Raw genomic sequence first — 12,347 nt, forward strand, 5'->3', positions numbered from 1 at the left:
AAATCAAAGATGTCGCCACTATTATCGAAATTGGAATTAAAAAAGTCTGTACTATCGACCTTGATTGAGTTGGGTAATCGGTTTAGCATCCCCTTAAGTTTTTGTGCGGCGTATATGCCGGAGTTACCTTATACATACTATAAATGATTTTTTTGTATTTTACCGCATCTTACAATGGTAAATAAAAATCCGGTTAGGCAGAATATAACACCAACATTAAATACCAATACTAACATCATTAAAGAGTATGTATTTTCGATATTACCGGCAAATCTACGAATAAAATTAAGTGAAAGGGTTATCATATTAAATCAAGTATTATATATACATATACATAGTTTAAAAAATGTATATATTTAACCGTGAAGAATATATATATATATATATATATAGGGCGTTCTCTGTTAAATCGGCCACCCTTCTGCCCATTTTAATTTTTAAGATAAAATTTTTTTTTTGGTCTCAAAATTTTTCTTGAAATGTCTATTTTCGATGCCGTGTGGCGTTTTTGAAAATTTAAAATGGCGGATCCAAAATGGCGACTGGAATGAAAAAAGACATTGGAAAAATTAATGATATCGTGAATAAACGTGCACGATGTGTGATGTAAAGGTTGATCTTCGTGTGTGCGTGCGTGCATGCGTGCTTCATTTACGTGAGTCCCCTTGCCTCTCACGTGTATGTGTGCGAGTGTGAACGCGTGTGTCTGTGTGGATGGATGTACCATAGAATTTATTTTTTAATTTTTTATCCTTTACTTTCTTCCCCGAAACTACCATAGTATTTCATTTATATCATTGGAATATCTTTTGATTAATACTTTATTTTCTCCCGCAATTATAGATCCATGATCCTTAAGAATTTGCGGAGCTGACTGTGCAGCTTCAAAACTCTTATTAAGTTTTCTTCTTATCTTCTCATGATCAATTTTCTTAAAATAAAAAATCCTTATGTCCTTAAAATGTACTCTAGCCCAATTAAAAAGAATTTGAGATGTTAATGTTGCGTCCTGTGGCTTAGCAACAAGACTTAAAGACAAGAGAATGATCAAATTATAATTTGAAATTTTGTACGCAAATTTTGTCTTAATAACCAGTGGATATCGTGTTAAAGAAGAATTGACTTCAACGTAATTCGTTTTGACAAGCGCGCGCGCACGCACACACGCACGCGGATCAGACCTCTATACATTACACATCGTACACGTTTATTCACGATATCATTAATTTTTCCAATGCCTTTTTTCATTCTAGTCGCCATTTTGGGTCCACCATTTTGAATTTTTAAAAACGCCATACGGCATCGAAAAATAGACATTCAAAGGAAAATTTTAAGACCAAAAAAAGAATTTTATCTCAAAAATTGAAATGGGCAGGAGGGTGGTCGATTTAACAGAGAACGCCCCATATATGTATTTATTATCGACTATTTAATATCATTAAATGTTCTATTGTCCAAATAAAAATTCATACCTGATAAGACGCAAATGGGTCACTACGATATTGATTAAAACTTTATTGAAATTTTTGTATGAGATCAAATTAATTAAGTGGCGTCTAAAGTTTTCTAATTGACCCCAAATGTGAAGAACTATTGCAACTAGAAACATATCTATAAATATGTAAATGGTACCAGCCAATGACAGTGTTACAGACTGAATGAAAAATATTAACTCAAACTGCGGACTCTTATCTGTATCGTAGAAGTGATACGTCTCCAATGGTAACGATTTGCGCCGAACTGTGGAATTCGTTATGTACATTGTGACAAAGCCGAAATAAGAAGGAATAACTACTGTTATAAACCCCACTATCAAGACAACATATCCAATCGTCATAATTAATCGCGCTGTTCGTGCTCGTTTTATCATCACATCTCGTTCTTCATCCAGCTTAAATGCCATCCAATCTTCTGCCATCATGTTTACAATTGACAATACAACTTAAAAATATAAATAACTATAGATAAAATGTAAGAAATGTTAAACGAGTAAAAAATTGAATTATTTAGTCATATGTTGTTATTTGTAAATTACCGCACTAAAAAGAGAATCGTATACATAATTCTGGACGCACCTGTTTGTTTCCGTAATATAATAATATATTTCAATGATATTACTACTAGGGGTAACGTTGTATGTAAACTGTCTATTACTAGTACCATATTTCCCCAAACTCGTATAACTGCATGTATCATCGGAACGGTTGAAACAAATATTAATAAAATCAAAATGATGCCGGCCCAAATTTTTGGCCACAAACTTTTCTTAGTACATTTGTTGGATTTAGGCCACAAGCCCACTATTTCGAATCCTAAACGTTGTAGATGTATTGCCCACATGAAATCTAATAAATTTTTATGCTGTATTAACTAGATAATACAGTTGCAAATATAATAATTATATTCAATATTTGATATCTAATTATTAAGTATTTGTACGTAACAAAAGTTTACATAGTAACACAGTATCACAAGAATGAATTTATAATATACTATAGTATATAAACTTATTTAATAGATTATTAATTAAATTTAATAAACAGAAAATGTAACATGAAATTAGTACCTCTGTATCCTGAAGAATTTTTAACATCCATGTTGAAAGTTAGAACATGAAGAATGTTTTGTTCTTTCCACGGTATGACGAGAAATGATCATCACGCACGCTCTCTATACAAATGCATAAACTCGACAGAATTGTCAAATGTGGCATTAAATATTAAGAATGCTATTCCCAGTTATAGCTACCGCTATCGTAAGAATGAATTTTATAAATATTCGAGTTATAAAGTCGTTTATGTCTGATCTAATAAAATAAGAGGTAAAGAATGTTGCATCGCATTATATAAGTTCGTCAATACTTACTCAGAAAGTTTTTTCCATGTTTCATATTGTTCTATTATGTATGCGTTTATTGCGAAATGAGATATAACGCTATTGCATCTTTAATGAGGCTTTCCGTACCAGTTAACAAAAATTATATTTAAAAAACAGATAACGTGAAATTGTATAGTGTACGTATAACACTCATTTTTTAAATATCTCTTTTAAAGACATATTTGCCATCATTATAGGAAACGTGATATAATATTTTCTCTGGACTGTAAGAAGATTATAATTCATATCTGAAAATTGTCCGTGCATTTTCAATGATAAAATTTTGATGTCTTAAAACTGCAAGTGTACAACGTATAATAGTTTTCAAAGCTGTCAACATTCTCGAAATACGATAACAAATTTGTTTTAGTTAAATGATTCTTTTCATCGAAGTTATAAGGCAGAAAATTCTTTTCTCAAAACTGAAATACGTGCTAAAATACACATATTATTATAATAACGTAAGTACATTCATCTTGCCATGTTGATTTGATTAAATACAGTTGTCGTGAAATTTGGTAAAACATTATCACTAAGTGTAATAATGTAATTCAAAGACGAACATTAAGAAGAAATTTCGTATTATACTTTACTATTATACTATATATCTATAGTTAAGGTTTCTTTTGAACCATAATCCATATGATCAAATAATATTATTAAAAAGGTTACAGCAATGTAAAAAATCGCATAGCTTACGTTGTACCCTAGCGTAGCGAGCTAAAGAAAACATAATACACGAGGGCCCATTTCCATCGAATTATTTTTGTTACATAAAAATATTTGTTACTCTATAAATGTCTTAATGAAATAATTTACAGTAAACAACAACCAATAGACAAAACATAATTATATTTTTACTACAGCTGTAACAATAGCATGTTTTCTAGAAATTATGTCCACTTAAAAGTATAAAACTATGAACGTATCTATTTTTAAGTCTATATAACTATTGAATATTAATATATCATGTTTAGCCATGTTTTGTTAATAAAAATGATATATAGCCCATCGATGTTTTTAATATCTGTAAATAATTATTATTTTTATTTAGTGACATTTGAGAAATACGTTGCATATATCGTAGGGGAAGTCGGGATTAGTACGCAAACTTTATAGTTTTAAATTTTTACAGACAAAGCTAAAAAACTTACTCAAAAAATAAATTCTTACTTAGTTATAACATACATCCTGTATAGACAGAAAAATTTCGTAATCCGTACTGACTTATCGGGAGTCGCTATGTATACTACACATACCGATGTTTCAGACCACTCGTACACCCTATTTAAAAACGAGAGAAGTGGTTATATTGAAAAATGTTTTAGTTACAAAAGTTGTTGGGGATCAAGTAATGCATTACATAGGCATATATGATTGACCTTGGCGTCGTGAAGGTCATGTCAAGGTTGACTTGAATTTTTTAAACGGTAACCTATATCTTTCATTGCATATTCTTGTAGTTGATGTCAAGACATTTTTGAAACATTGGTTACAAACCATTTTTAGTTGAGATCTTCCTGAATTGAGACTTTAGTGCCGTCGGCGTAAGCCCAAGATGTACTAGGTGGAGGACACGCGGTCGGATTTACTCCTCTTCGAGGTGTTTTTTAAAGTTTCCAATCGTGCGATCTCCACGCAGTACACCTTATGTAACGGTAATGCCCAGTGTACTGAAATTTTGAAATCTCATAATTCAGGAAGATTTCAACTAAAAAGGATTTGTAACCAGTGTTTCGAAAACGTCTTAATGACAGCATATAAAAATACGCAATAAAGGATATGGATTCCCATTTAAAAAGTTCAAAGTCGATCTTGACATGACCTTCACGCCAACCAAGGTCAATTGCATATGCCCATATATAATGCATTACTTGATCTCAAACAACTTTTGTCTGAAACATTTTTCAAAATTACCACTTCTCTCGTTTTTCAATAGGGTGTACGAGTGGTCTGAACACCCGATATGCGTGCGTGCGTACGTGTGTGTGTGTGTGTGTGTGTAGATAAAGAAAAAGAAATAGAGAAAGAAAGAAAGAGAGAGAGAGAGAGAGAGAGAGAGAGAGAGAGAGAAATTTTAAATGTGAAAGTAAATCGGATTCCATTACATATTAAAGAAGCAAAATTAATACGAGGGGAATTAAGATAATCTTACACTGCAAAAAGTAGCCATTGTTAACGGAAAAATCTTTCCTGCAGTGATAGAAAAAGGATATTTAGCTCGCATCATTAATAAAATAAGACTTCTTGCCTTCCTTGACTCCAATTTGTACCACTCAAGATCACACAGTGCGCGATATACTGCATTGCACTTAATGAATACATATGAGAAAACATATTAATTTATGCAACTTCAATAAGGATTATTTCCAAACATATTAGTAATAGTTAATTGAGATTTAAATAACTTCTCATTTCTTGTAAAAGAAATTAGAAGCAGAAATGTGATATAACTCGAATGAATTTGCATTCTTGTTAATGTTCACACAGGAACAGTCATTCAATAAACGGTCATGCATAAATGTATACTAGTAAATTTTTAATGAGTAGTTTTGCCTAGTAATTTGATAACAAATATTTATAATAAATAGTATTTTAATACAATAATAAAACTAAAAATTTATTAGTATTATGTAGTAACATGAAAATTATATTTGTTCGAAAGTATAAAACAAATTTAGTAGCGTTTTTATGTAAAATTACGCGGCATTTTAATAGATAAAGTACCTTGGTGCGAATCGCTGAAAACGTTGAAATAAACCATGAAATCGTGGAAATAAGAAATAAAAATGACCGAAATATTGTTGAAATATATTTCACTACAAATCAAAGCTGTAATTCCATATGGCTTCCTGTTTAAAAATCCAGGACCTGTATTGTACAACTCAATATGGAGACGTTATATGTTTATAATGATAATTACGCAGCTTTTTTGCTATATAAAATATCTTCGCGACTGTCGTTATGAACACATAACAAGTTACAGAATACGCAGGGACTGGGGCGTCATTATGTAACTTTCTGTATGTACATGCCTACCGATAGTTGTCGGTGTCGTTATGTATTTTGCGTAGATATTTTGTAAAATAGCTGCGCAAAACGCATAACGACACCGACAACTATCGATAAGCGTGCACAGAATAGCACCACAGCAGTGGAATTCTGTAACTTTGTAATACAAAATTTAATTGTGGGTGTATTCCGTTTCGCGCTTGCAACGCTTGTAAGCGTCATTTATCCTTGTTTAAAATTTGATAGACAACAAGGATGAATTGATGCTTACAACATGTGAATGAAAAACAGAATGCAACCTATAGCTCGTTGCTTGTAACACACGAGTTGTTAGCCATTAGAAAAATTATTACAGCTACTTTATCTGTCAGAATATAATTTTACATAAAAGCGCAACAAACTTGAAGTTTGCAGCATGTACAATTTCACATTTCTATCTTCATTATTGACCGATAAAAAATGTATTGCATTATTTTCTCGTTTAAGTATAATCTAACATACTAGATATAACTGTAACTTACTTGCTCTGTTACAAGCTCTCCTGCCCCACAATAGAGAAAGGTATTCATCAAGAAAATAATAAAAAGTAAGACTGAAAAATATCCTTGTACGATAACAGTTTTATCTATTTTTCCGTCAGCTAATATCTAAAACATAAATTATAAGTTAGCAAAGGGACATAGCGAGGGGGTAACCACTTAACGTAATCGTGGGACAGAATTCTCGAAATCATTATAAAATTTATATAAAATCTCTATGTATAATCCGATAATTATATATGCAACCACGAGAAATCATTGTATAATATTAAATAAAATCGTATATTTTACCAAATTACTTCATAGTAGTGAAAAAAATTATTTGTAATCAGATGAAATCATGTAATCTGTGGGACAATATTTCAGCTAGTGGTTACCCTCTTGGGACATAGAGTAACTCCGGTATTTAAGTTGCGGGGGGATATATGTACATCTCAGAAATCGGAAAAAATAAATATAAGGATAATTTGCATATAACCACTGTATTGTTATGTTTTTATTGTGTTCTATTAGTATTGTGTTATGATTTCAGATTTTTTGCTACTAATACTATATGTTAAAACCACTGTGTCACACAGTTAAATCGATTTAATTGTCAATGTAGTAAGTAGTGGAATCATATATCATAACTTACATAAAATAATTACCGTAGGGAGTGCGAAAGGTTTAAATGTTATTTGATGATACATAATTGTAAAGGGAAAGTAAAGAACGAATTACAGCAAAAATAAGTGCTTAGCTCTTATATTTATTGTTCAACTTAAAGTCTTGTATACTTCTGCACCTATTTGGAATATATGGTATTTTTAGCAAGCGAAATTTATGCACAAATCATACAAAGTGCACAAATTGGATTCAGTACATTAAATGCAATGAATGTACTACATGAAACAAGTACGTCATAACACTTGTAATATATGCAAAAAATTATAATTATTATGTATTACATTCTGTATATATATTTATCATTTTTATTCCTTGATAATAATTTGTAAGTTATTGTGCCATTTTACATCTTTTGTCTAAGTATTATTAGTAAATCTTCCATGAGTCGTATATCCCACTTATAAATACTCGGGAAAAAATGTTATACATATGGACATATTTTATATATAATTATATATAATTGTAAATAATTATATATAACTATATATAATCATATATGATTATACATAATGAAATATAAAATATATCAATTTTATATAATTATATATGAAACACTTTTTCCCGTGTAGCTGTATGTTCTACCTTTATATATACGGTAAAAAGGCAAGTACTTTAAAAAGTTTTTTTTTTATATGAAATACAAATATTTTGGCAACGTACTTTAAAAAATTTTTTTTTTATATGAAATACAAATATTTTGGCATAAGAATTTCTAATATTATTTTCATGATAGTAAACAGCACAAAGTTTCTATTGATATATTAAATATTATACTTTTACTTCATTATATCACATTTGTATTCAGGATTAGGAAAGTTACTTTACATATAAGTTACCCTTTATTGCAAAAATTAAGTACAATATGTTCAGGTACCTCACGTTTTATAATATATTTTACTATCTGTACCAATTTTGTATTACTTTTGGTACACAATCTTTATATTAACAAATACGTACAAGTTGATTTAAGAAGTAACTTATAAGTAACTTCATAAAATAACTTTCTCAATCGTGGTAGTATTTATGTTAACAGTAGTAAATAATACTTAACAAATAAAGTTTTTGTGCAGCGTATATACCGGAGTTACGTTATGCGCATGCTATAAAAGATTTTCTCATATTTGTATTATTGCATCTTACAATAGTAAATAAAAATCCGGTTAGGCAGAATACAACACCAAAATGAAATACCAATACTAACATCATTAAAGAGTATGTATTTTCGATATTGTCGGCAAATCTACGAATAAAGTTATTTAAAAGAGTTATCACATTAAATCAAACATTATATATACAAAGTATCTCATTTTAAATAATGCATTAAGATTTCTCGAAAACCTATGCGGAAAAATATTTCAAACAAAAGTTGTATGGTTCGGAGAAAGACATAAGAAGTTACCATTGATTTGACTTTGGGCGTCGTCGCCAAGGTCAGGTCAAGGTTACATCGATTTTTATTAATAGAACACCCTATTTTTGATGGCAGAATCTAATAGCTGGTATTAAAAGCTTTTCAAAACATTTCAATAAAATTATTTTTCACTACGTAATTTTCGAGTTATAATGCTTAAACATTACGGTACCGCAGGCATTAGCATTGCGCAAGGTGTCCAATTGAAACCTTTTGAATGTTGTTCAGTATCATGTCCTGAATAACATTTGTCAAGATCAAGGCCAATGAAGATTATTCCTCTTGTTTTCATTTTTACATTAAAAATTCATTTTTACGTTAAAATGAAAATAAAAAGGACAACCTCCAATAGCTTTGATCTTGACAAATGTTATCCAGGACATGATCCTGAACAGCATTCAAGAGGTTTTAGTCGTCGGTCGGACATCTTGGGTAATACTAGTGCCGGCGGTATTGTAACTTTCAAGCATTAAAACTCAAAGAGTACTTAATAAAAACATATTTTCTTATAGCGTTTTAAAAAGCTCTCTACATCAGTTATTAGATTCTGCCATCAAAAGTAGAATGTTCCAATAAAAAAAATCGATTTGACCATGACCTGTCCTTGGCGACGCCACCCAAAGTTAAATCAATAGTATCTTCTTATGTCTCCCTCCGAACGATAAAATTTTTGTTTGAAATATTTTTCCGTATCTACCATAGTTGTCGAGAAATCTTAACGTATTATTTAAAATGGGACACCCGGTATACAAATATTAAAAAATATAAATATTTAATAATTAAAAAAATATATATATATTATCTAACACTATTTAACATCGTTAAACGTTCTATTGCCAAAATAAAAATTCATACCTGATAAGACGTAAATGGGTCGCTACGATATTGTTTAAAATTTTATTGAAATTTTTGTATGAGATCAAATTAATTAAGCGGCATCTAAAGTTTTCTAATTGGCCACAAATGTGAAGAACTATTACAACTAGAAAGATATCTACAGACATGTAAATGGTACCTGCCAAGAGCAGCGTTACCATTTGAATGAAAAATATTAACTCAAATTGAGGACTCTTATCTGTATCGTAGAAGTGATACGTCTCCAATGGTAACGATTTGCGTCGATCAGTGGAATTCGTTGCATACAACATGACAAAGCCAAAATAAGGAAGAATAGTTGTTGTGATAAACGCTATTATCACGATAACATATCCAATCATCATAATTAATCGCGCTGTTTGTGCTCGTTTTATCATCACATCTCGTTCTTCATCCAGCTTAAATGCCATCCAATCTTCTGCCATCATGTTTACAACTGACAATACAACTTAAAAATATAAATAATTATAGATAAAATGTAAGCAATGTTAAAGGCATTAAAATATTGAATTATTTAGACATATGCTGTTATTTGTAAATTACCATACCAAAGAGAGAATCGTATATATAATTCTGGACGTACCCGTTCGTTTCCGTAATATGATAATGTATTTCACTGATACTATTACTTGAGGTAATGTTGTATGTAAATTGTCTATTACGAGTACCATGTTACCCCAAACATGTATAATTGTACATATCATTGGAACATATGAAACAAATATTAATAAAATGAGAATGATGCCGACCCAAATTTTTGGCCACAAACATTTCTTAGTACATTTGTTGGGCCATAAGCCCACCATTTCGAATCCTAAACGTTGTAGATGTATTGCCCACATGAAATCTAATAAATTTTTATGTTATATTAGCTAGATAATACAGTTGTAAATGTAATATTTATATTCAATATTTAATATCTAATTGTTAAGTGGTGTGAGTAACAAAAGTTAACGATAACACAGTATCACAAGAATGGATTTATAATAATATAGTGTACACACACATAAATTTATTTAGTAAATTATTAATTAAACGATTAATAAACAGAAAATTGTAACATGAAATTAGTACCTCTGTATCCTGAAGAATTTGTAACATTCATGTCAAAAGTTAGAACGTGAAGAACTGTTTTGTTCTTTCCACGGTATGATTCGAAATGATCATCACGCATGCTCTCTATATAAATGCAAAAACTCGACAAAATTGTCAAACGTGGCATTAAATATTAAGAATGCTATTCCTAGTCATAGCTACTCATATCGTAAGAAAGAATTTTATAAACGTTCAAGTTATAAATTCGTTTATATCTGATGTAATAAAATAAGAGCTAAAAAAGGTTACATCGCATTACAAGTTCGTCGATACTTGAAAAGTTTTTTATGCTTCATATTGCTCCATTATGTATGCATTCATTGCGAAACGGAAGACAACGCTATTGCATGTTTAATGCAACTTTCTATACCAGCCTAAAAAATTATGGTAAAAAGAGATAAAATAAAATTGCATATTATACTGATATCCTATAAATGTCTCTTTTAAAGGTGTACTAATTGTTGCAATAAACGTGAGTGAATATAATATTATGTCCAGACTATAAGTAGATTATAGTTTGTATATTACAATTGTTCATGTGTATTTCCATCCACTATTTACAGTGATAAAATTTCAGTTTGTAAAATCTGCTACTTTATAAGGTATAAGGCTCTCAAAGATATGGCAACATTTTTTCAATAAAATAACAGATGTGTTCTATAATGTTTTTATTCATTGAAGATAAGAGAGCCGATCAATTCTTTTCTCAAAATTAAAGTAATAAAACTCACATAAACACAATGACGTATGTCCATTCATCTTATCATGTTGATTTGATAAAATGGAATTAACGCTAAAAATTGGTAAAACTCTATCACCTCAAACGTAATGTAATTAAAACACGAACGTTAAGAGGAAATTTTGTATTATACACTATAGTATACAATAGATTTCTCTTGCGTGATGCACAAGAACTTATTGTCTGTTGAACAATTTCTGTGCAATAAAAATATTAGCCACATTACAAAATGTTTAGTGGTATAATTTATAATAAACAATAATCAATAGACAAAATATAATTTAATTTTTGCTACTGTAACAATAAAAGATGTTTTTTTAGATAGGAAACTATGTCTATATACTTGTATAAAACAACAAACATATATATATATATTTGTGTAACTATCGATTATTGGTATAGTAACTTTAGCCATTTTTTGACAATAAAAATGATATATAGCCCAACGATGATTTTAATATCTGAAATTAATTATTATTATTATACTTACATTTGAGAAATATTTGCTAATATCGATTCTTATTTAGAGGGGACCGGAGTTAATATATCAATTTTTCAATTTTGAATTTTTACAGGCAAAATCAAAAGACTTACCCAAAAAATAAATTCTAAACCAGTTACTATATACGGTATACATTATACGATAAAATTTCGTAATCCATACTGACTTATAGGAGAATCCTCACAAGTCCTTTAGATTTGAGTGACTCTTTGACTAAAGAGTTCAGACATAGAACTTGATATGATCCTACTCATTTATTCCGTTATTACTAATTTTACTATTACTACATTAAATTTGTTATTAATATTTTGATAATATACACTTTAGATTTGAGTGACTCTTTGACTAAAGAGTTAAGACATAGAACTTGATATGATCCTACTTATTTATTCCGTTATTACTAATTTTACTATTACTACATTAAATTTGTTATTAATATTTTGATAATAATTATAAAATGATAACTGGGTAAAAATGTAGATTAGGGGAGCCCTCCCAATGACCTTGACCTTGACATATGTCAAGGTCATGAACCCGAGTGACCCTGAGGAAGTTTTAATTGCAGGACGTTACTCATTAAGAAGTTATAAACAAAAGAAGTTTACGAAATAACTTCTTTTTACTATAGGG

General features: G+C 29.8%; 3 protein-coding genes across 3 annotated transcripts; all 3 read right to left on the reverse strand.

The window, feature by feature from the left end:
• Positions 1–1,447: 1,447 nt before the first annotated feature.
• On the reverse strand, positions 1,448–2,597 carry LOC108770059 (uncharacterized). The gene is made up of 3 exons (XM_018521352.1): positions 2,567–2,597; positions 2,076–2,345; positions 1,448–1,941 (listed from the first exon to the last, which is right to left on the reverse strand). The coding sequence occupies exons 1-3, from the start codon at positions 2,595–2,597 to the stop codon at positions 1,448–1,450; spliced, it is 795 nt and encodes a 264-aa protein (XP_018376854.1).
• Positions 2,598–3,850: 1,253 nt separating this feature from the next.
• LOC108770060 (odorant receptor 43a-like) lies at positions 3,851–6,458 on the reverse strand. Its single transcript, XM_018521353.1, has 3 exons — positions 6,411–6,458; positions 5,033–5,188; positions 3,851–3,904 (listed from the first exon to the last, which is right to left on the reverse strand). The coding sequence occupies exons 1-3, from the start codon at positions 6,456–6,458 to the stop codon at positions 3,851–3,853; spliced, it is 258 nt and encodes an 85-aa protein (XP_018376855.1).
• Positions 6,459–9,335: 2,877 nt separating this feature from the next.
• LOC108770061 (uncharacterized) lies at positions 9,336–10,486 on the reverse strand. Its single transcript, XM_018521354.1, has 3 exons — positions 10,456–10,486; positions 9,965–10,228; positions 9,336–9,829 (listed from the first exon to the last, which is right to left on the reverse strand). The coding sequence occupies exons 1-3, from the start codon at positions 10,484–10,486 to the stop codon at positions 9,336–9,338; spliced, it is 789 nt and encodes a 262-aa protein (XP_018376856.1).
• Between the last annotated feature and the right edge of the window lie 1,861 nt (positions 10,487–12,347).

This window comes from Trachymyrmex cornetzi, unplaced genomic scaffold, assembly GCF_001594075.2.
Source record: "Trachymyrmex cornetzi isolate Tcor2-1 unplaced genomic scaffold, Tcor1.1 scaffold99, whole genome shotgun sequence".
Lineage (NCBI taxonomy): Eukaryota > Metazoa > Arthropoda > Insecta > Hymenoptera > Formicidae > Trachymyrmex > Trachymyrmex cornetzi.